Below are 23,726 nucleotides of genomic sequence, written 5' to 3'. Positions count from 1 at the left end.
AAAAAGAGTATAATAGTCATAAATGGACCAAATTGAGTCTAAGTCTCCTGTATTCTTAATTTATTTACATCTGTTGCTGGTGGACTTACGCTATTAGAAGACTGGTGTGATGAGAAAAGCGCCTAAGCGGACAATATTAGAACTTTGTCTAAAATCGATACACATCGATAAAAATCGCGATGTTGATTACAATCTTCTTTAGCAATCGGCCGACATATTGAAAAAAACTGCGGTCCCGTGAAATTGAGGCGCTCCGTGAAAATTACGAATAACTACTGCAAATCAATAGTTAAATTAACAAATTAACTGTGAACAATTAGATTGCCATCAGAGTGTAAGTTTTCCAATCGTTTTCGTCCGTAGCTCACTATCAGTTGGGTTCAAAATGCAATTGGAATTCGGTGTGCGTGCAAAGTGAAAATTTTTCGGGTCAACGCCACACCCTCGAAGGCGACACAAAAATCCAATTAACGGGCAAAAGTGAGAGAAAAGTCTTGGTCATAACTGAAAAGCTATAAGCTATAAGGCCAGTGCTTTATTAGTCATGGAAATTTTGAATTTCTGCCAAAATTCTCGATTCCAATTGCAATTTAAGAAAAAGTATCTGGTGCTCCAGTTGTGCATGTGTGTGTGCGAGTTACGCAGGAGTAGAGATGGCTGTGTGTGTACGTCATCGGGCGGTGGTGGTGGTGCGGCAACTTCAGAAGAGAGAAAGCGGGAGAGCACACTCTCTCTCTCTTCGCTTGTTTGTGTTTGCGAGAGATTTTAAGTACGAGTAAAAAAAAAAAAAGCAAACTGCTTGCCTTACATTTGCCAAAACCTGTTTTGGGTGGGGGAAATGTCCTTGACTTTATTGAAGGCCTGTGTTTGCATAGGATATTTTTGTTTGCTTGCGAGGTGACGTTGTGTTCGTAGCAAACTTTTGTACCAGTTGATTTTCGGAGCCTTCTTCATTGATTGCTCATAATTCCATACCGTTCGAATTACGTCATCCTCGGCTATTTTCTGATAGACACTTCAATTAATGTTTCGCTCTCCCTCTCTTTCTATTCGCTCTCTTATTGAGGTGTATCTCTCGCACTTGCCGATTCTGTTGTTGTTTTTGTTTGCCACCGCGATAAACAGTTAAATTGCCTGCCTGTGTGTGCGTGTGTGTGTGCTCTAACTTTGTATGGCTGCCAAGCCCTGGGCTGTTGCCATCTCCCTCTGATTTATTTCAATTTCCTGTGGCAAAGTGTGTTGTTTGTTTGTTTCTCTGCATGCTGACCCACCCTCTCCCCAAAATGATGTCATTGCTCACTGTGTTGACCCCTTCTAAAGGGGCGATCTGAAATATTAAGTTAAGTGCTGCAGAAATCCGAACATTCCACAGATTTCCTTATCGTTTGTGCTAATTGTACTTCATGTTACTTTATTGACTAGAATTCTTTCATCGGCTTTATTCTATTACTCATTATTGGCCAATCTTAACTATTTTGCCTCATGAAATTGAAATTTCCAGTTATTTCTCAGCATTTCTTATCTTAATTGCTTATTTGGGATAACTTAGTACTAATAATCGGAAACCATTAGAAATTAAATAAAATCTAATAATAAAAATTGAAAAATATTTCTTCTTAAACAACAAAATCTTCTGAATGAAACGTCGAAAGAACCTACTATATACATTATTTTATTGTTTAGGTAAATATCTGTATAATTTGTTTACCATACATGTGCATTTTTCCAAAACTACACCTAAAAATCGCCGTATCCTGAATTCCCCGCTTAACATTAACCCTTCTATCCTAACCAATAGTTCACTTTTTATAACTTTTAGTACAGGTGATGATGTCATCGCCTCCTAAATTTGACAATTCGTAATGTCTTTCGTGTCGTTTACTTTGATTTAGTTTAGTGTGTGAAAAAGTACTGTTTATACAAAAATAAAAGAAAAAAAATCCTGCAACTTCAACCCATCCAAACAAGTCTAAAAATAAATTAGAAAACGAAAACCCACAAAAGCCGAGCCAACATTTCCCTTCTCTCCTCTTCCGTTGCAGGGAAACAAAAGGGAGAGAGGGATTGGAGGAGGGCCAAAGGTCGAAAATAGCTCGAGCTGAGGCGCAGAAAATAGATCACCAGATCATGCCCACAGAGCTCAAAGCGGGAGATACAGAAATGACGAAGCCGGAAGAGAGCCATCTGCTGCAGCTGCTTGCGCAACTGGAGAAGGTGCCACGCCCCCAGCTGCAGCAGAAGTTCGTCGCCCACTTCAGAAAGGGCGTGAAGGGTACTCAGCAGAGCAACTGCAGCCTGGAGGAGTTTGCCACCTACTTTTTAGGTGCACTGCGTCAGAGCACAAAGCAGTACTACTATACGCGGAACTCGGAGACACCCGTGTTCCCCTTGACACCCATCCGTCAGGTCAAGCCGCCGGTTGCTGATATGACCAAGGAGGAGGATCAGCACCAGCTCAATGAGTCCTCAATCCTTAGCCGGAGTAGTTGCAGTGTGACATCCAATTCGAATACGACTCCGGCACGTCAGCAGCCGCAGGGCAGAAGGTCAACGCCAGGAAGTGGCGCACAGTTTTGCAGCACGCCCAACAGAAGCGGTGGCGGAGGAGCAGGAAGTGGGCACAGCATCTGCTTGGGTAACTTTCTGGTCAACACACCTATTCAGAGCCAGCAGCGATCCAAGAAGAAGACCACACCCCAGCAACAGCAGCAAAATCAAAATTCGGCCGTGGGTTCTGGAACTGGAGCAGGAGCCACACCGCAATCCAAGCCGCGACGACGGGTCTTACCCATGACCATCAGCAAGAATGTTTCGGCCAGCTCCTCTTTTGGAGACACAAGTTCATTTAGCAATGAAAATAACCTTTGGCGAATCTCGCAGAGCAGCGAAATCTTTGACAGAAGCCAAGAAGCGGCCCTGGAAATGGAGGCCCGCAAGTTCCTGTTGCTCAAAAAGCAGGAGATCAAAAGCGAAGCGCCAGTGAATGTCAGTCAACAGGAGAGGACGCCGGAAGATGAGGTATTCGTGGAGGAAGCCTTCAGCTTGGAGGATGTGGCCAATACAAACCAATTGCAGCTCCTGTCAACCATTTACAGTCTGTTGATTGACCTAAATTTAGTGCCCAACGTACTAGGTGAACTTAGTTTTGTGCTCCAGCTGCTGAATGTGCGAGATTTTGGCCAATCACCCGTCGAGTCAGATCTACCCAGTGCTTTGCAGGGACTTACCCAGTACAAAAGTTGTGTATACTTTGCAGTAAAACTGCTGGAGAACCAGAAAAGTTTACTTCTGCAGCTTGACAAAAGGACTTTGGGGATCTTGCTACAAAACGAAAGATTGAGTCTGCTGCCCCCAGGAGTTGTCCAAGAACTGGAAACTTACTATCAGCATAGGCAGGAGTTAATCACATCCTTCACTATGGACACCTCTTCGTCCGCACAGCAGAATGTGTACTATCACGTGGAGAAGGACTCGCGGGATAACTTTCCTGCGCAGAAGGAGTTCGGGGCCTTCAAGTCCCAAAGAGACCTCTTTTACAAAGCCCTTAAGCAGTGGGAGCTGAGCCATCTGAATCGCGTTTTCAACTTTGCCAGCGAACTGGGGCCACGTATTAGGGATATCTTTAAAGTGTCGGAGCATCCAGTGAACATGACGCACCTGGCGAAACTATTTGTCAATCAATTGTTGATCTCCGCCACCGAGACCACCGAATCTCCCGAAGAACTGGGCTTAAAGCTGGATCCCCTCAGGCACAACAAACTGGCTCAGCGCCTGGTGACCTCCAGTTCCAGTGTGGAAGGTCAGTTTCCCCGATCCCAGGCCTTCTTTCGCGACTTTATCGCTGGATGCTCATCTGTGGCATTTTTGGTGCACCTGAAGCTGGAGCTCTTTGCGCAACTAATGCGTCACAACGACTCCACCTTTGACCTGCTCCAGTTGACTGAGGATGTGGGTGCCGACGAGCAGTCTGCTCAGCAGGGACCATACATTGTTCGCGTCCAGGCCATGGCCAACATGCTAATCCTGGCCAAGTTTTTGGGCTACGTAACTGTGATGCCTTTCAGTGGGACCACGCAACATGGAAACCCAACGCCGCCACATCTTTGCCCACAGCAGTTGCAGCTTCGTAGCCATTTTCATCCGGACTTTAATCTCCGCGAGATACTCGAACGCTCCATGCGGCAGGGCAAGCTGCTGATCACGCTTCCGTGGCTAGTTCAATACTTGGCGATGCTCGACTTGGTCAGCCTACATCTTCCGGACGCAGTGGCCACTTTGGAGCTGCTGTACGGACTGTATGCCGCCATACGTATGGAAAAATTACAGCCCGCAGCTGTGTTCATAGCCAGGAGTTGCATTGGATGGCTTTTGGACGCTCAGCCACAGTTGGTTAATGGGTACTACAGTCACCGGGCACAGGAAGCCGGAGTTGGAAGCATTTCGTCAATTGTGGATACCTGCCTAAAGGGCCTCTGTAGTCACGATAAATCGTATGCCCCCGTGTTGGATGAACTTCTGCCAGTGGCTTGTCCTTTCCTGCAGGAATTCCGGGTGAGCATTACGCCCTCCAGACAAGCGAGAAGTGGGCGATTCCGGTATATAACCACTCGGTTGGAGCAGTTGCAGCAGAACAGCAGTTCGATTTCTAAGGAGGCGATAGTTGCCAGCGAACTAAGTCCCTCGGAGCAGCAGCAGCGTAAATTGGCCGATGCCTTTCTCCATTCCCAAAACGCATCCACCAGGAGGTTGATAGAGTTCGTCACGGAACGCAGTTTTAAGTGTGTAGTCAAGGACGCCCAGCAAGAGATTCTGATTCCGTCGAAGGCATCTGCGGATGCCAAAGTCAACGAGATCAGCTCCACGAAGCGCGAGGAGGTTTTTCAGAAGCTGCACGAGATCTTTCAAGATGCGAGGGAGAAGGCGTGCCAGCTTTGGAAGGAGCATGTGCATCAAATGCTGGACAAGCGCATAGGGCAATCCCTGGAGGCCCTTTTGCCTGCAACCACCAATGCGGTTTTGCGGTCTACATATGCTCATCTAATCCGCGTGCAAGCTCAGTCTCAGCTGCAGCAGTGGCTCCAGTCCAGCGTGCTTCAGTCCACATTTTATCATGGCGATCTTCAGGAGCTAGCCACCAAAGTGTGCAACTCCAATAGGAACAAGGCAGATGCCGCGGCTACAGGTGGCGGCGGCTCCAGTGAGCTCCAACTCAGTCCGGATGTTGGATTCAGCCTGTCAGAGCTGCTCTACCAGCTGCAGCAATGGCTGCACTGTCTGAGTTTGTGTCCAGAATATGTGGGCAGTCGTGAGGATCTGGCCGAGTTGCTTCGAAAATCCCAAAAGGCGGTCCTGTTTCCTCAAATGCCCACTGTTTTCTATCACCTTATTGGCTCTGGATTAGTTCATCTGCTCCAGTTGCTCATCACCAGAAAACCGAATTTTCTCGACAAGGATGTAATCTCAGCCAGCTGTTCGGTGTGGCGGTCACCACAGCTCTTGGCCAGTGAAGCTTCACCCGGAATCTTCGAGGGCTTGATCAGCATTAGTTTTGTGCAGGAGATGGGCAACAATGCGGACAGCTTTCGGATGCTGGAAGTGATCCTTAGATCAATGCTACAGTCTGGAGCTATACGGGCGGATCAACTTAACGAACTCTTCATGCCGCTCTTTGCCAAGAACTGGTCGCCGGAAGTGTGGAGCATTCTTTCCGACCTTCTGCAGAAACTCTCGCTCACCGGGAAAGATTCCGATGCCCATGACGCCTCTGGTGATAGTCCCGAAGACGAGGCCAAGTCGCATCTCTTCATGGAGATGCTGGCCGATTTATCACGCGATCTGGATAACTTTTAAGTTTAAAACTGTTGGTTATGTCATTTAACGTTCATGTTTCGAATAAACTGTTCCGTTTTTGTATGTGTCTGCTGGAAATAGCTTGGAAATGGGGACCTCACTATGTAGCCGATAAGATAGCGATAGCTAATGGAACCTAATCAGCGGGAGAATGCGTCACATTCGCGCTTTTAGTTCGGTTAGTGTGTGCGAACGTTGAGGCCACCATAAGGGGACGAGGTTGTCAATAGATGTGATCATCGACCTGAGCAACAGTCGCCAACCAAGTGGAAATTCTAAATGAGAATTCTGCGATTGTTGCCGGTGCAGTCAAGTAGTTTAATTAGTTTACAGGAGGTATTTTGCATACTACTCTTCAAAAATAAGATTAATTTCGTTAAACGACAAAAAATACTTGGGCACAAAGTCACTGTGAGATAAAATGTTATGAAATAAGAATGAAATACAACGTTGTAGTACGCTAACCAGCCATTCAGTTTCATGATTTTGTGTTTCCCACATTACGAATGACCCAGCAATTAAGTAATTGAGTGATTGCGTTTATATTGGAGCTGATTAAACCGAATTAAACTAATTGTTCTTTCTTCATTTTCTTTACAGTTGGGCACGGTCAAACATTTGATGAAGGGAAAGCACCAGCAGCAGTATTAAATTACAAATATCCAGCGCCCAGAGCAACATAAGGTAAAGGCCGAAAAGGAACCAAATAAACAAGAATCCCAATTAATTGCGTAACACCTTTACAGCATTTCAATATCAAAACGAACGAAACACTCAAGCAATTAGACAAGTAAACGAACCAGCGAAATGGAGAACTTTACACCCAAAGAGGTGAAGATCCTCGAGACAGTCGAGGACATCCAGGAGCGACGTGAGCAGGTTCTGTCCCGCTACAATGACTTCAAGATCGAGACGCGCCAGAAGCGTGAAAAGCTCGAGGATTCGCGCCGCTTCCAGTACTTCAAGCGCGATGCCGACGAGTTGGAGTCATGGATCCACGAGAAGCTGCAGGCAGCCAGCGAGGAGAGCTACCGTGATCCGACAAACCTGCAGGCCAAAATCCAGAAGCACCAGGCCTTTGAGGCGGAGGTGTCGGCGCACAGCAACGCCATTGTCTCGCTAGACAACACTGGCCAGGAAATGATCAATCAGCAACACTTTGCCTCCGAGTCGATTCAGGTTCGTCTCGACGAGCTGCACAAGCTGTGGGAGCTGCTTCTTAGCCGTCTGGCCGAGAAGGGTCTAAAGCTGCAGCAGGCTCTCGTCCTGGTGCAGTTCCTGCGCCAGTGCGAGGAGGTGATGTTTTGGATTAAGGACAAGGAGACCTTTGTCACCGCCGACGAGTTCGGCCAAGATCTGGAACATGTGGAGGTTCTGCAGCGCAAGTTCGATGAGTTCCAGAAGGACATGGCTTCCCAAGAGTATCGCGTGACTGAGGTCAACCAGTTGGCCGATAAGTTGGTACAAGACGGTCATCCCGAGCGCGACACGATTACCAAGCGCAAGGAGGAGCTGAACGAGGCTTGGCAGCGCCTTAAGCAGTTAGCCATTGTGCGCCAAGAGAAGCTATTCGGTGCCCACGAGATCCAGCGCTTCAACCGCGATGCCGACGAAACCGTCGCCTGGATTGCCGAGAAGGATGTGGTCCTGTCGTCCGATGATTATGGACGCGATTTGGCCAGTGTTCAGGCTTTGCAGCGAAAACACGAAGGAGTGGAGCGCGATTTGGCCGCCTTGGAGGATAAGGTTTCCACACTGGGAGCCGAGGCCCAGCGGCTGTGCTCCATTCACGCCGATCACAGTGACCAGATCCGTGACAAGCAGGCTGAGATAGCCAACTACTGGCAGAGTCTCACCACCAAGGCTCGCGAGCGTAAGCAGAAACTGGATGAGTCCTACTACCTGCACCGCTTCCTTGCCGATTTCCGCGACCTTGTGTCCTGGATCAATGGCATGAAGGCTATCATCTCGGCTGATGAGCTGGCCAAGGATGTGGCTGGAGCAGAGGCTCTCCTGGAACGTCACCAGGAGCACAAGGGCGAGATCGATGCTCGCGAGGATAGCTTCAAGTTGACCACTGAATCCGGACAGAAACTGCTGGAGCGCGAGCATTACGCTGCCGCCGAAATCCAGGAAAAGCTGGCCGCTCTGGAGAACGACAAGAGCTCGCTGCTTTCGCTGTGGGAGGATCGTCGCATCCTGTACGAGCAGTGCATGGATCTGCAACTCTTCTACCGCGATACGGAGCAGGCTGACACCTGGATGGCCAAGCAGGAGGCTTTCCTGGCCAACGAGGACCTCGGCGACTCCCTGGACTCAGTGGAGGCGCTAATTAAGAAACACGAGGACTTTGAGAAGAGTCTGGCTGCCCAGGAGGAGAAGATCAAGGCTCTAGACATCTTTGCCACCAAATTGATCGATGGTCAGCATTATGCCGCCGATGATGTGGCCCAGCGCCGTCAGATGCTCCTAGCCCGGCGTGCTGCTCTCCAGGAAAAATCGTCCAAGCGTCGCCAGTTGCTGGAGGATTCAAACCGCTACCAGCAGTTCGAGCGCGATTGCGACGAGACCAAGGGCTGGATTAGCGAGAAGCTGAAGTTCGCCACGGATGACAGCTATTTGGATCCTACCAACCTCAACGGAAAGATGCAGAAGCACCAGAACTTCGAGCACGAGCTGAATGCCAACAAGTCGCGCATCGAGGACATCACCAACGTGGGCACCGAACTGATTGAGAAGCAGCACTATGCCGCTGACCAGATCAACACCCGCATGCAGGAGATCGTCGTCCTGTGGGAGACCCTCGTCCAGGCTTCCGACAAAAAGGGAACCAAGCTCAACGAGGCATGCCAACAGCAGCAGTTCAACCGCACCATCGAGGACATTGAGCTATGGCTCAGCGAGATCGAGGGCCAGTTGTTGTCGGAGGATCACGGCAAAGACCTGACCTCCGTTCAGAATTTGCAGAAGAAGCACGCCCTGCTGGAGGCCGACGTGATGGCTCACCAGGATCGCATTGAGAGCATCAAGGTGGCTGCCAACAAGTTCATCGAATCAGGTCACTTTGACGCGGACAACATTCGCAACAAGGAGGGCAATCTGTCGGCTCGGTATGCCGCCCTAGCTGCCCCTATGGGCGAGAGGAAGCAGCACCTTCTGGACTCCCTCCAGGTGCAGCAGCTCTTCCGCGACTTGGAGGACGAGGCTGCCTGGATCCGTGAGAAGGAACCCATTGCCGCATCCACGAACCGCGGTCGTGACTTGATTGGTGTGCAGAACCTGATCAAGAAGCACCAGGCTGTGCTGGCCGAGATCAACAACCATGAGGCCAGGCTGCTGAATGTGATCAGCTCGGGCGAGAACATGCTGAAGGATCAGCCCTTCGCCAGCGACGACATCCGTCAGCGTTTGGAGGCACTCCAGGAGCAGTGGAACACGCTGAAGGAGAAGTCCAGTCAGCGTAAGCAGGATCTGGATGACTCTCTCCAGGCTCACCAGTACTTTGCCGATGCCAACGAAGCAGAGTCGTGGATGCGCGAAAAGGAACCGATTGCAACTGGTAGCGACTACGGAAAGGACGAGGATTCCTCGGAGGCTTTGCTCAAGAAGCACGAGGCCCTGGTCTCCGATCTCGAGGCTTTTGGCAACACCATTCAGGCGCTGCAGGAGCAGGCCAAGAACTGTCGCCAGCAGGAGACTCCTGTTGTGGACATCACCGGCAAGGAGTGCGTGGTTGCCCTCTACGATTACACGGAGAAATCTCCTCGTGAGGTCTCGATGAAGAAGGGCGATGTTCTGACCCTGCTGAACTCCAACAACAAGGACTGGTGGAAGGTGGAGGTCAACGACCGTCAGGGCTTCGTCCCAGCCGCCTACATCAAGAAGATTGAGGCCGGCTTGAGCGCCTCGCAGCAAAACCTGGTGGACAACCATTCGATTGCCAAGCGCCAGAACCAGATCAACTCGCAGTACGACAACTTGCTGGCCCTCGCCCGTGAGCGCCAGAACAAGCTGAACGAGACTGTGAAGGCGTACGTTCTGGTACGTGAGGCTGCCGACTTGGCCCAGTGGATCCGGGACAAGGAGAACCACGCTCAGATCGCCGATGTTGTGGGAGAGGATCTGGAGGAGGTTGAGGTGCTCCAGAAGAAGTTCGACGACTTCAATGACGACCTGAAGGCCAACGAGGTGCGTCTGGCCAACATGAACGAGATTGCCGTGCAGCTTACTTCCTTGGGTCAGACCGAGGCCGCTCTGAAGATCCAAACCCAGATGCAAGACCTGAACGAGAAGTGGAACAATCTGCAGACGCTAACTGCTGAGAAGGCCAGCCAACTGGGCTCCGCCCATGAGGTACAACGCTTCCATCGCGACATTGATGAGACCAAGGATTGGATCGCGGAGAAGGCCAACGCCCTGAACAACGACGACCTGGGCAAGGACCTGCGCAGTGTCCAGACTCTGCAGCGCAAGCACGAGGGCGTGGAACGCGATTTGGCCGCTTTGCGGGACAAGATCCGCCAGCTGGACGAAACCGCCAACAGGCTGATGCAGTCGCACCCGGACACCGCCGAGCAGACCTACGCCAAGCAGAAGGAGATCAACGAGATGTGGGACCAGATCATCACCAAGTCCACTGCCCGCAAGGAGAAGCTGCTGGACTCATACGATCTGCAGCGCTTCCTCAGCGACTACCGCGATCTGCTGGCCTGGATCAACTCGATGATGAGCCTGGTCACGTCCGACGAGCTGGCCAACGATGTCACTGGAGCCGAGGCTCTGATCGAGCGTCATCAGGTAAGGATTTCGTTGGGGAATAATACACATACACAACTTTAACTAGGATCTCCTTCATAAGTCTAAGCCAGTCTTACACTGCAGACTGTTTGGTTATATTTTTACATCTCTTGACTATATCCTGTCTTTTTGGTTTTGATTTTTTGGTTCGTGTCATGTCATAAACGAACAACAAACAATCGACAACTACAACTGCAACGGTTCACGGTTCATGACAACATCCAAATCCCCATCATGGTTGTGTTTCTACATTCCAACTCCCCAATAAACAAACAATCAAACAAATACGATACCCATCGCAGGCACGCCGTGCCGAGATTGGGTTCACCCTGGGCACCAGCTCGGCTCCTGGGGCCGCCGCCTCGACCTCCAGCATCGCATCTCCATCCGGCGACGAGGTAGATCCTTCGCTTACCACCATCTCCCCAGATCCGTGTTTCGTTGTGTTTATGTGTTGCTCGCCTCTGATTAGAACATACTCGAATCATACATTCCAATTCATATATCAGAGGGTACTCGAAATTCCTTCTTTATCTTTATGTCGATCAGTGGGAATACCCTTCATGTACAAATATCAGACCATATCTACGGCTTTAGCTTTCCCTTACACACACACGTTATGTTCTTTTTCTTGTTATCTTATCTAATATTGCTTACACACATTGGGCCTTCATCAGCACATATCACTCAATTCCTAGTGTCCAGATACTGCATACGAGGAAATGTGTTTCCAAATCATTAAATTTATAAAATACATCGAGCAGTTGGTTTAGTTGAACATTTGTAATATATATGTATATTACGACACAAGTTATTAAAATGTGATTTCACTAATCTTTAAAGCTTTACACATGTATAAATTAATGAACTTATACAGTTTTCTGTGCAATCCTTTCATCATCATCATCACACATCCAAGCTCCGTTCACGTTTCATCCAGTTTATCCACCGATTTGTTCAGTTTAACTTCGTTCTACGTTTATTACTCTTGACTAATTCGACGCTGCAGCAATCGATCCACAGTGGCCAGCCTGCCAGCGTTGCAATGTTGTTCTAACACGGCGTTACCAAAGCGAAGTCCATGACCCTAACTAATCTGATTTCCCCATGAATTTCCCCAGGAACACCGCACGGAGATCGATGCCCGCGCCGGAACCTTCGGCGCCTTCGAGCAGTTCGGAAACGAGCTGCTGCAGGCAAACCACTATGCCTCGCCTGAAATCAAGGAGAAAATCGAGGACCTGGCCAAGGCCCGTGAGGACTTGGAGAAGGCATGGACCGAGCGCCGCCTGCAGCTGGAGCAGAACTTGGATCTGCAGCTCTACATGCGCGACTGCGAGTTGGCCGAGTCCTGGATGTCTGCCCGCGAGGCCTTCCTCAATGCCGATGATGATGCCAATGCCGGCGGAAACGTGGAGGCACTGATCAAGAAGCACGAAGACTTCGACAAGGCCATTAACGGCCACGAGCAGAAGATTGCCGCTCTGCAGACGGTGGCGGATCAGTTGATTGCCCAGAACCACTATGCCTCCAATTTGGTGGACGAGAAGCGCAAGCAAGTGCTGGAGCGCTGGCGCCATCTCAAGGAGGGTCTGATCGAGAAGCGATCCCGTTTGGGAGACGAGCAGACACTGCAGCAGTTCTCGCGCGATGCCGATGAGATTGAGAACTGGATCGCAGAGAAGCTGCAGCTGGCCACCGAGGAGAGCTACAAGGACCCGGCCAACATCCAGTCGAAGCACCAGAAGCACCAGGCCTTCGAGGCTGAGCTGGCGGCTAACGCCGACCGCATCCAGAGTGTGCTGGCCATGGGCGGAAACCTGATCGATAAGAAGCAGTGCAGCGGGTCGGAGGATGCGGTGCAGAAGCGGCTGACGCAGATCGCCGATCAGTGGGAATACCTGACCCACAAGACTACCGAGAAGTCGCTGAAGCTGAAGGAGGCGAACAAGCAGCGCACATATATCGCTGCTGTCAAGGATTTGGACTTCTGGTTGGGCGAGGTCGAGAGTCTTTTGACCACTGAGGATTCTGGTAAGGATTTGGCTTCTGTCCAAAACCTCATGAAGAAGCATCAGTTGGTCGAGGCGGATATCGTGGCGCACGAAGACCGCATCAAGGACATGAACAACCAGGCCGATTCCTTGGTGGAGAGCGGCCAGTTCGACACTGCCGGCATCCAGGAGAAGCGTCAAAGCATCAATGAGCGCTACGAGCGCATCTGCAACCTGGCGGCCCATCGCCAAGCCCGTCTTAACGAGGCCCTGACCCTGCACCAATTCTTCCGCGACATCGCCGACGAGGAGAGCTGGATCAAGGAGAAGAAGCTGCTTGTCGGCTCCGACGACTACGGTCGCGATCTGACCGGTGTCCAGAACCTCAAGAAGAAGCACAAGCGTCTAGAAGCCGAATTGGCCTCTCACGAACCGGCTATTCAAGCTGTGCAGGAGGCTGGCGAGAAGCTCATGGACGTGTCCAACCTAGGTGTGCCGGAAATTGAGCAGCGCCTGAAGGCTCTCAACCAGGCTTGGGCCGAGCTAAAGAACCTGGCTGCCACGCGAGGTCAGAAGTTGGATGAATCGCTGACCTATCAGCAATTCCTCGCCCAGGTGGAGGAGGAGGAGGCCTGGATCACCGAGAAGCAGCAGCTGCTCTCTGTGGAGGACTACGGCGACTCAATGGCCGCTGTTCAAGGCCTGCTGAAGAAGCACGACGCCTTCGAGACGGACTTCACTGCCCACAAGGACCGCTGCTCTTTGATCTGCGACCAGGGCAGTGAGTTGGTGGAGGCCAAGAACCACCACGGAGAATCCATTGCGCAACGCTGCCAGCAGCTGCGCCTCAAACTGGACAACCTGTCCGCCCTGGCTGCCCGCCGCAAGGGAGCCCTGCTGGACAACTCGGCCTATCTGCAGTTCATGTGGAAGGCCGATGTGGTCGAGAGCTGGATTGACGACAAGGAGAACTATGTGCGCTCCGACGAGTTCGGACGTGACCTGTCCACCGTGCAGACGCTGTTGACCAAGCAGGAGACATTCGATGCAGGTAAGATCAGCTGAAAATTTGTCTTAGTTCCCTTTGTAATACCCATTCCTCTCGTTTAAGGTCTCAATGCCTTCGAGCAGGAGGGCATCCACAACATCACGGCACTCAAGGACCAACTGATCAATGCCAGCCACGCCCAGTCGCCGGCAATCCTGAAGCGTCACGGAGACGTGATTGCCAGGTGGCAGAAGTTGCGCGACGCCTCCGACACGCGTAAGCAGCGACTGTTGGCCATGCAGGAGCAGTTCCGCCAGATCGAGGAACTCTACTTGACATTTGCCAAGAAAGCTTCGGCCTTCAATTCTTGGTTCGAAAATGCCGAGGAGGATCTCACAGATCCTGTTCGCTGCAATTCGATCGAAGAAATTCGCGCCCTGCGCGACGCCCATGCCCAATTCCAGGCGTCCCTTTCGTCGGCCGAAGCTGACTTCAAGGCATTGGCAGCACTCGACCAGAAGATCAAGAGCTTTAATGTTGGACCCAATCCCTACACGTGGTTCACCATGGAAGCTCTTGAGGAGACCTGGCGTAATCTGCAAAAGATCATAGAGGAACGCGATGGGGAACTTGCCAAGGAAGCCAAGCGCCAGGAGGAGAACGACAAGCTGCGCAAGGAGTTTGCCAAGCACGCCAATCTTTTCCACCAGTGGCTAACAGAGACAAGGTAAGTGAGGGCTAGGGCTTTCCCCAAATGGAGGCTACTCCATCCAGACGTGTGTTGGTTTTTTCGGATCGAACCCATGTACCCATCCCAACCCACACAAATCCGAAAACAAGTCTTGTGGTCGCGACTCTTACCCCATGAAATACTACGTAACTGAAAGATCCATTCTATTTTCTAGATATTTTATGCTGGGTTATAACCGTCAAGGGTAATTAAGCGAGCAGGCTTGATTCTGCGTTTGAACTCATATTTTCTGTTGTGATCTTTTTGGTTTCTTAACTCGCGTTGGAGCTGAGCTCCCAATCTCGCTGCGCCTCCACTAACCTTTGGGAATGGCTATATTCTCCGTAACTCTTGCTTTGCCCCTTGAGCTGGGGGCTTGTAAATACTCGTATATATCCACACTGAAAAGATTGAGCGACGACTAAGGCCTAGTTTTAGTTAGTTGCATTAGTGAGAGCACTGACCCACCCGATCCCAATCTGAGTGTATATCGTCAACGTACTGTTTCGATTCTCCAATACTCCTTTGGTCTCACCTAATCTTATTCAAAATTATCGAAACTAAACTCTTTAGCATGCGAATCGAGATCAAAATACTGTTGTAGCATACAGAGAAACGTAGCAATTAAAAACATAAATTATTTTCATATTTATTCCGTTCAATCGAAGAGTTTAACCAATCTAGTAGCATTTTTCAATTACAATTTGAACGTTCCTTTGGCGCTTTTCTTATTTTAACTCGCTTCTAGCAATTAGACAAATTTCGTCATTATTAGTTGCTGAACTCAAAGAACAACCAATCTTAACTACACTAAACCCGACCCAAAACAGATCCAAACACTCGGGCCCGCCAAATTCCCACTGACACGTGTAAATATGTACAAACCAAAAACCAAGGGAAGACAAACTAGTTGCAAACCCGAATCCAGAAAATCCAGAAAAATATTCGCTGCCCGTAACAGACCTCTAACAAGATTTGCTTCTCTTATGCATTATATCATTGTAACGTTCCGATTTGTTTGAGACCTAACTTGATATTGTGCCCTACTAACGAACGCTCTTTATCCGCCAACTCTCAACCAATCCCCACGTCGCGAATTTCATAGAACGTCCATGATGGAAGGCTCCGGTTCCCTGGAACAGCAACTGGAGGCGCTTCGTGTCAAGGCCACCGAGGTGCGCGCCCGTCGCGTTGACCTCAAGAAGATCGAAGAGCTGGGAGCCCTGCTGGAGGAGCACCTTATCCTGGACAACCGCTACACGGAACACTCGACGGTGGGCCTGGCCCAGCAGTGGGATCAGCTTGACCAGCTGTCCATGCGCATGCAGCACAACCTGGAGCAACAGATCCAGGCACGCAACCACTCGGGCGTCTCCGAGGACTCGCTCAAGGAGTTCTCGATGATGTTCAAGCACTTCGACAAGGACAAGAGCGGCAAGCTCAACCACCAGGAGTTCAAGTCCTGCCTGCGCGCCCTCGGCTACGACCTGCCCATGGTGGAGGAGGGACAGCCAGACCCGGAGTTCGAGGCAATTCTCGATGTGGTCGACCCCAACCGGGATGGCTACGTCTCCCTGCAGGAATACATCGCGTTCATGATCTCCAAGGAGACGGAGAACGTCCAATCCTACGAGGAGATCGAGAATGCCTTCCGCGCCATCACCGCTGCCGACCGCCCCTACGTCACCAAAGAGGAGCTCTACTGCGTAAGTTCAATACTCCTGGATTACTGAAAGTTTGCACCCAAACCAATTCTCACATCTTTGCTTTCTTGCTACAGAACCTCACCAAGGATATGGCGGACTACTGCGTGCAGCGCATGAAACCCTTCTCGGAACCGCGCTCTGGCCAGCCCATCAAGGATGCCCTGGACTACATAGACTTCACGCGAACGCTGTTCCAGAACTAAAGAGCCTGTATTGTCTTGTTTAGTGGCGCCTGAGCATATGTCTTACAATTTAAAGTATATTTCTAAAAACAAACAAAACTACAAAAAAAAGCAAACAAAAATATATATTTACACCATTATTTTCGATAATTTAGTCTCTAAGTCAAACAGTTTAATGCTTATTTAAGAACCTATGGCACAATGAACCTTAAATCAACAATAGCACCTTGCAATACATATTTATCAACATGACTATAAACCATTTGTAGTTTTTGCATTTATTTATCAACACCCTGATGAAAGTATCTTACATTTGGACGTTTCAGTTTGAGCATTGGCAACGCGTCAGGTCGCCGAAGAAGATATTTAATCGAGAATATTGTCACAGTAATCTGAGCAACTTGCGCCTGAAGAACAGATAAAAAGCTTAGCTTCCAGTAATCGAGCAGCACACATTTTCCATATTCAATGTCTGTAACTTGTAACGAACATATTTACAATTGAAATACCAAAATGTTTAAGATACTCTTGCTACCCAGAAATACATAATAACCAGCCTCTTATGATTTCGCCAGTTTCTACGTGTATTCGAAACGAAAGTAGTAAACTTTTTCAAAGCGAAAAAAAAACGAAGAAAACAAAACAATAAATATTTGCCTCTGTATTGGACGTATATTTACAATCCGTGAATTGCAAAAATAAATATATTGCTGCATGTCTAATTATGTTAATTAAGCGGAGTCTTTATTTAAGATTCAGGGGAGGCTTTATTCTCATTTCAAAAAAGGAACCATTTCCGAAATTGAAAAAATGATCATCTCAGCTAATTTTTCCCGAATGGAAAGGCAGTTAGCATATTCCTCTAAAGTTTTTTTTTATTTGTTAGATATCAAAACATTTTTAACAATTACGATTACAACAAGAACTTGTTAACGCTTTCCGCGTAGGCCGCATTGGTCAGCTTTCCGTTGAGCGCCTCCTTGGGCAGCCACTCGAACTTGGTCACCTTTTCAGGCACCTGGCCGGAACGCAGGGATGCTCTGTAGAAAAAGACCTTGGCTCCGACGCTCTCCGTCCGCTGGTTGCTGGGATACTTGTACTTGTGGAAGCCCACTGGGGCGTTGCCGTAGAAAAGAACCTGCAGCTCTTGGCCACATCGTTCGCGGAGCACCCTTTCTGCCGTCTGACGCATGGACTCTCCCTCCTCCCGCTTTCCCTGCGGCAGAATCAGGTGCTCCTGCTGGCCTAGCTTCTGCTTTACTAAAAGGTAGAGTGTGTCCTCCAGACAGCGGTCCGTGGAGGTAGTTTTGTTGGCCTGGTCATCGGGCGTGGTGCGGGAGCCCAGCTGGAACTTCTTCAGCTCCTCGACGTAGGCGTCCTTGAGATCCTGGGCCGTCTGCTTGGATCCACCGTCCTCCAGGTCCACCTGGATCTTGCCCTGCTTGATGAGCTCCGCCTGTACGATTTCGCGCTCATGCTTCAGTTCATGGTCGGACTTCAGGCTGTTCTCGTACTCCACGCGCCACAGCAAGTCTTGGAACTGTTTCTCCAGCGGATTAAGGGACTTCGACACCACTGGGAGACGCTCTACGAGCACTCCGGCGTACAGGTCCCACTTTTGCGCGGTGGCGGTTGAGGATTGGGATCGGCTCAGCTCCCGGGCACCCACTTGCACAAGGCGACGCAGCATTTTAAACAGTTTAATTTAATTTTTTCAGAAAATAGAATGTTGAGCACCGATTACATGAGCACCAGAGCCGGAACAGCTGTTTTGCGGCACGGTTATCGTTATCGGAGAGCGCGTCGCTAGCCTCTTTTCACAATTCGTATTTATTTTGTTCTGTTTGGAGTAGTTATCAAGGAAAGACTGCTAAAATGTCCGGTCTGGAGTCGTATATCAATCACACAGTGTCCATCATCACGGCGGACGGACGGAACTTCATCGGGACACTCAAGGGATTCGACCAGACCATCAACATTATCATAGACGAGTGCCATGAACGCGTCTTCTCTACCACCTCCGGCATCGAGCAAATCGTGCTGGGACTGCACATCATCCGGGGGGACAACATTGCAGTGATTGGACTGATAGATGAGACCATCGATTCCCGCCTGGATTTGGCCAACATCAGGGGCGAGCCGCTGGGCCCGGTGGTGCACTAGGATAGCGAATAAAACCAGTGATTTTCAAGACTTAACAGGGTGTATTATTAGTATTAATTGAATTTCTTATTCTGCATTCACGCTAAAGTTGACCAGCCGGCAGTCCAGTGTATCCAGGTCCACAACGGCCACACTCTGCGATTTGCTAAATTTGGGCACGCAGACCAGGCGGGTTCGCTTGCCTTCGGCGCCCTCGTGGAGCTCAGTCGCAAAGGACTCGCAGTTGCCGGCGTAGTACACGTGCGGACACTCGCGCAGGATAAAGGGATCACTGTCGATGTACGGATAGCATGCCAAAGTGTCCGGTGCACTGGGAGCAATGTGTCCCCAAGTGAGGGTGCAGCGTAGGGCATCCAGTGCCGAGTCCAGCGAAGTGCTGCGCAACAGATCCGATACATTCTGGCCAGATGTGCCCACCACCAGGGCCTCATCCAGCCGGCAGCTGTACGGATTGGTCACTGCCTGGAAGGTGGCCAGTTGAGCAGCCTGCGGAAACATGCACTTGTGGAACGGCTGCTGGGGTAGCATAAAGTTGGCCGGGTCGTAGGCTCCCGGCATTATGTCGACGGGCAGACAGCGTGCCCATGAGGCAAACCACTGGTCTAGCTGAGTCACAGCCTGGACTGTGTCATTGGCGTTCGCCTGGGTGCGTGCCACCTGAAGAGTGGGCACATGTGCCATGGCACTGGCTCTCACCGAGTTTCCAGCCAGGATAAGACGCACCATGGAGCCCGCTTCCTTGCTGTTGCCAAGACTGCCAGCCAGCCAGTACTGAAAGAGATTGAAGGCCTCCACAAATTTGTGGGCCTGCAGTTGGTCCAACCCAGAGGCCAGTACCAGGAAGCGGCTTCTTTTGGTAGAGGCCAGTGGCTTCTGAGGTCCGCTTTCGTAGAAGAGCATATCCTCCACGTTGAAAAATCCGTCGCTGTCTGTTCCACCGAGGGCAGCGCACACAACTCCGGTAGCCAAGAACTGGCCATTGATCTCGCCCTGAAGTCGCACCCGCTGCAGTTCATCCTCCAGAACAATCTTGTCCTCCGGATCCGAGTAGTTTTGTCTTGGCGGCTGCGGCGCCAACTGATTCTCCTCAGAAATGTCCCGGAGGATGCTGGGCTTGTGAGCCTGATACTTGAAGATGGTGCCAATCAGGATGCAGTGGATGTCCTGTTCGCCCCGCAGCTCACACAGTTTCTTAATGGGCTCCTTGTTGCCCCACTTTTTCTGGACCAGTGGCGTCAGGAGACGTGTCATCTCGCCTAGGCGGTGGGCATACAGGTGGCAGAACTGCTTCTGGTAGTCATGTCCCTTTAGCCGGAAAATGCTGCTCAGGTTTTCGTATTTGGTTTCAAGGCGGTTGGTCATGATTCTGGTGGTATTCTTACGAGCGAACTAAACTTCTAAGACGCTCGGTTTTTTTTGGGCGCCAATTAGTTACAGAGAAGAGTGGCTAAGGCAAACAGCTTTTAGTACATGACGTTGGTATTGCAAATGAAAATTTTTTAGGAAAACCAAAGTTACTTTTAACTTGGTGATATTGAAATTGATCGCTTCTTTTAATATTTTATTATTACGAATTTTTCAAATTTAACTTATACGTATACAGTAAATACGTTCCAGTATTCACTGTACACATACTGCGAATCGATAGCCGATATGCCTACTCATCGCTACAGCTGTTTTGTGCATATCGAAAAGAAGAAGCAGAAATTCTAGCTCGTTAAATAAAGCTCCTTTCGTTCCCGAATCTGCTCTTGTATATGTTAGCCCATTTACGCACTTTACTTTCCATGTAAATTAAATTCAGTTTAAATATATTTTCTTCGCGCTTTGCTACAATTTAATATTCAGATATCGATAAACGATACCACACTTTACCAACTGATATCAATTGCCGATAGGGTCTCACAAATCCTATACTATAATGTACTTTATTTAATCCCAAAGTTTTTTGTGATTGTGATAAATTGGAAATGCCCGGATGCGCTGAATCTAGCCTGAAAACGCGCCACAGGGATGTGGGATTCTGCGACTGAAGCCATCGGAGCAGCCTCTCTCCTCCCAGCCGTCGATTAGTGCTGATCTGGGCGGTTGTTTCAGGGCTCTTATTGATTTTTACGGTTTCGGAAGTGATACGCATTTCCCCGTCTACCGATCTTCCCCGGAAACTGCGTCGCAGGAGATTCTAGCATGACTGTGCAGTGTTAGGCGGCCGAAAAGGGTAGAAGCCAGAGCAATGGGCGGCTCCGTGAGCCAGGTGTTCCGCTCCGGATCCGCACTCCTCTCGCATCGCGACGGGAAGCTGTCCAAGGCCACCGAGGAGACCATACAGACGTTGTTCGACATCCTGCGCGCGAACCCGAAGGTTTCCCTGCAGACCCTCGAGAGCCTGCTCATCCAGATCCCAAAGAACGAGAACATCTTGGCCATGCATGACGACTATGGCTACAACATCTTACAGCGCAGCGTCGGCCTCAACCACATAGATCTCACAAAGTGGCTGCTGCATCGCCACCGCCCAGACGTTAATCGCTCGCCCTGCTCCCTGCCCCTGCACATTGCCACTCTGCGTGGCTATGAGGAGTGCGTGGAGTTGTTGCTCCGGCACGGCGCACGTATCGACGTGGACACACGGATGTGTTTTCCTGGCGCCCATACAAGAAATTGCGAAGAGAGCGGCAAGTGGCACAACAACGTGGACGACGTCAGCGAGCGGCTTAATACAAAGCTACAGAACGCGCTCTTCTACGCAATCGACGGGGATCAGTACAACGTTCTAAGTCTTCTCACCCAAAAGATGGAGGAGCCGTGGATTCCCTTCCGCGTAAAGAAGCCGCTGCTGCACTTAGCCTGCGAACGCGGCGCCTGGAATTGTGTCCAGCAATTGGTGGTCACCCGCTCTGAGGAAATCAATCTAATCATGGACGAGTATTACCCGATTCACCATGCCGTGCTTCATGATGGCCGCTTTCTAGAGCTACTCATTCACCAGGGTGCAATTACAACTGTACGCACCTGCACCCAACAGATGACCCTGCTGCATGTGGGTGAGTTCCTATTTTTATTATGAATGAGATCCTGATTTAGATATTTTAATAACTATGTCTATTTTGTTTTAGTTATTTTTGCTGCTCGTAAGTCTGCTGAAGACACGTTGGCCACTCTGCGCATACTGCTGGAACGGGGATGCAAAGAGCTAATCAACGCACCAGACTCGTTGGGAAACACTCCACTGCACGCCCTGATAGTGCGCTATGCCCTTGAGGAAGCCCGCTACGGGTACGACAAGTGGAGCAAGTGGGACGTGTTGCACCTAGTGCGATTTCTGCTGCAGAACGGGGCCAAGCAATCAATCAACCAAGCGGGGAACAGTGCCATGGCCTGTGTGTTTAGACACCTGCGAGACTGGGAAGTCTGCTACGAACTGCTCAGCATGCTTATCAAGGAGAATGGTTTGTAAATCAGAGATATGTCAGCAGAGTATATAATGCCTTATATTTCAGGAGACCCCAACATCGTAGGGAGGGATGGCTCTGTGCCCATTATGGTTCTGCTAGTGCCATTAATTAATAAGGATCACCTGCATCATTTCACGCACTCAATGAAGGTCTGTCTCGTATATTAAATTTTATTTTTTCCAAAACTAATCCCTGGTTTCAGGTCTGCTATCTAAACTGCATTCGTATGTTGCTGCAGCACGGAGCGAATCCCAATTGCTCCTATCGCGCCAACCTTAAACCACTGCACGTGCTCGTGTTTACGGTTAGCGAGAACTTTACGCTTAATTGTGATGCACAGAAGCGCACAAACTTCGACTTCATCAAGAACATCCTCTTGATGCTGCTTCAGCACGGCCTGGACTGCAATAAGACATATCAGCATATTCTGCAGGCGGTGATGGACATGGTGCACAATGTGCGCACCTGCCACGACATGGAGTGCGTCTACGAGCTGACTCTGACACTGATCCAGTACGGGGCCGACCCCAATATAGTGCTCAGCGGAAAGTCCACGCCCGGCACCGCCATCTTCTCCAACGAGCTAGCTACCTTCCGCAGTTCCTTTCGCACCAACTCATGCTACCTGCTTTTCTACTACATCATCCTGATCACGAAGAAGGAGTTCATCCTGAACGATCCGCAAGCGACATATACGCGTGTCATCCACCTCTTCTACCTGACTATGCACCACGAGCCGCTCTTCAATTGCCTCAAGTCCCTGCACAACTTTTACGTGGCACAGGTGCCCAGTAAGAAGACGGAGCAGCTGATTGCCTTGATCTCGTCCCTCTACCGTCGGCCGCGCAGTCTGAAGCAGCTTTCCCGCTGGGCCATCTATGAGGCGATGAACCGCAAGCTGGCCCAAAACATCAACTGCCTGAACCTGCCTGGCCCGCTCAAAGACTACGTGCTGCAGTTCGAGAGGTAGCGAGTGGAGCGGCCGAAGGACCAATGAATCCCAACCGCAGCGAACTAGAGTCAATCACTACTGTTGCCCCTAGGCTATGTAATGTTTAATATGCATATTCGCCTACCCCAGTAGGTATGTAGTTACGCAATAATTACGAACTATCAGGCCTGTTCCGGGTTGGCCCATCATAGCTTAACGATCAGTTCTGAAATGACTGAATTTACTTTGATATCAAACGCGGATAGTAATGTATACTTTTTGTTATAATACCTAAATAGATCGCAAAATTTTGTTAATTTAGGGCCAAATGAGATACGCTTGAACCGAAGCAGTTGCGAATGAGATATGATACAACTAGATAAAACTTGAAACACACACAAGAAGCCAATTTAAATATTGTCAAATCAAACATGTGCAATTTCTTTGATACGAATCTATAGAAACTATTGTGAGGGAGACACGCTGATCTATGTTTTATAATTCTATACGTACAACTTTGTGAACTGTAATGCGCTTTACACTATACAAGCACATCCCATCCCGCACCTATTGGCCCCTCACCCTCCCAGTCACCAATCCCTCATGCTGCGTAAGTTATAGGACATAAACTTAAGGCTGTTTTTTGACGAACATTTCGGGTGTTTTAGAATTTTGTATATTCGAACGCAATCGGAGGAGCGAGACGTTATGTAATTATTATTGTAACTATTACTATTGTTGCTAAACTGTTGTTAATCTCTGTATCTATAATGTCATTTTCAATCGAATTGATAACGCTATCGATCAATAAATAAACATAAACTTTAACACCTATGGGTAGTTGTCCTCCAAGGTCGCCGAACCGGAAGTCATCCCCTCGGAAACAAACAAAACAAACACAACAAGTCGCCTTAGCAACAATAACTGTCG

The 23,726-nt window shown here is 49.6% G+C and overlaps 6 protein-coding genes across 7 annotated transcripts; 4 read left to right on the top strand and 2 right to left on the bottom strand.

Moving 5' to 3' along the window:
• Window positions 1-171: 171 nt before the first annotated feature.
• On the top strand, window positions 172-5,913 carry LOC122616657 (protein disks lost). Its single transcript, XM_043792192.1, has 2 exons — window positions 172-334; window positions 2,043-5,913. The coding sequence occupies exon 2, from the start codon at window positions 2,128-2,130 to the stop codon at window positions 5,848-5,850; it is 3,723 nt and encodes a 1,240-aa protein (XP_043648127.1). The 5' UTR covers window positions 172-334; window positions 2,043-2,127; the 3' UTR covers window positions 5,851-5,913.
• On the top strand, window positions 199-16,978 carry LOC122616655 (spectrin alpha chain). Of its 2 annotated transcripts, XM_043792189.1 has the most exons (8): window positions 199-334; window positions 6,451-6,534; window positions 6,597-10,647; window positions 11,769-13,692; window positions 13,753-14,356; window positions 14,535-14,564; window positions 15,465-16,065; window positions 16,140-16,978. In XM_043792189.1, the coding sequence occupies exons 3-8, from the start codon at window positions 6,658-6,660 to the stop codon at window positions 16,266-16,268; spliced, it is 7,278 nt and encodes a 2,425-aa protein (XP_043648124.1). In that variant the 5' UTR covers window positions 199-334; window positions 6,451-6,534; window positions 6,597-6,657; the 3' UTR covers window positions 16,269-16,978. The 2 variants fall into 2 exon arrangements, with proteins under 2 accessions (XP_043648124.1, XP_043648126.1); XM_043792191.1 differs by lacking the exon at window positions 14,535-14,564 and having other exon boundaries at window positions 200-334.
• Window positions 16,979-17,104: 126 nt separating this feature from the next.
• Window positions 17,105-18,036, bottom strand: LOC122616096 (39S ribosomal protein L46, mitochondrial). Its single transcript, XM_043791389.1, has one exon. It carries the CDS (start codon window positions 17,935-17,937, stop codon window positions 17,161-17,163), a length of 777 nt encoding a protein of 258 aa, XP_043647324.1. The 5' UTR covers window positions 17,938-18,036; the 3' UTR covers window positions 17,105-17,160.
• On the top strand, window positions 18,021-18,445 carry LOC122616097 (U6 snRNA-associated Sm-like protein LSm8). Its single transcript, XM_043791390.1, has one exon. It carries the CDS (start codon window positions 18,123-18,125, stop codon window positions 18,408-18,410), a length of 288 nt encoding a protein of 95 aa, XP_043647325.1. The 5' UTR covers window positions 18,021-18,122; the 3' UTR covers window positions 18,411-18,445.
• Window positions 18,438-19,884, bottom strand: LOC122616095 (DNA polymerase delta subunit 2). The gene has a single exon (XM_043791388.1). It carries the CDS (start codon window positions 19,770-19,772, stop codon window positions 18,477-18,479), a length of 1,296 nt encoding a protein of 431 aa, XP_043647323.1. The 5' UTR covers window positions 19,773-19,884; the 3' UTR covers window positions 18,438-18,476.
• A 286-nt stretch (window positions 19,885-20,170) lies between these two features.
• On the top strand, window positions 20,171-23,624 carry LOC122616029 (ankyrin-3). The gene is made up of 4 exons (XM_043791270.1): window positions 20,171-21,454; window positions 21,527-21,859; window positions 21,911-22,014; window positions 22,068-23,624. The coding sequence occupies exons 1-4, from the start codon at window positions 20,644-20,646 to the stop codon at window positions 22,833-22,835; spliced, it is 2,016 nt and encodes a 671-aa protein (XP_043647205.1). The 5' UTR covers window positions 20,171-20,643; the 3' UTR covers window positions 22,836-23,624.
• The last annotated feature ends 102 nt before the right edge of the window (window positions 23,625-23,726 follow it).

Source organism: Drosophila teissieri, chromosome 3L, assembly GCF_016746235.2.
Source record: "Drosophila teissieri strain GT53w chromosome 3L, Prin_Dtei_1.1, whole genome shotgun sequence".
NCBI classification, from domain to species: domain Eukaryota; kingdom Metazoa; phylum Arthropoda; class Insecta; order Diptera; family Drosophilidae; genus Drosophila; species Drosophila teissieri.
This window is presented reverse-complemented; position numbering and strand designations above follow the sequence as displayed.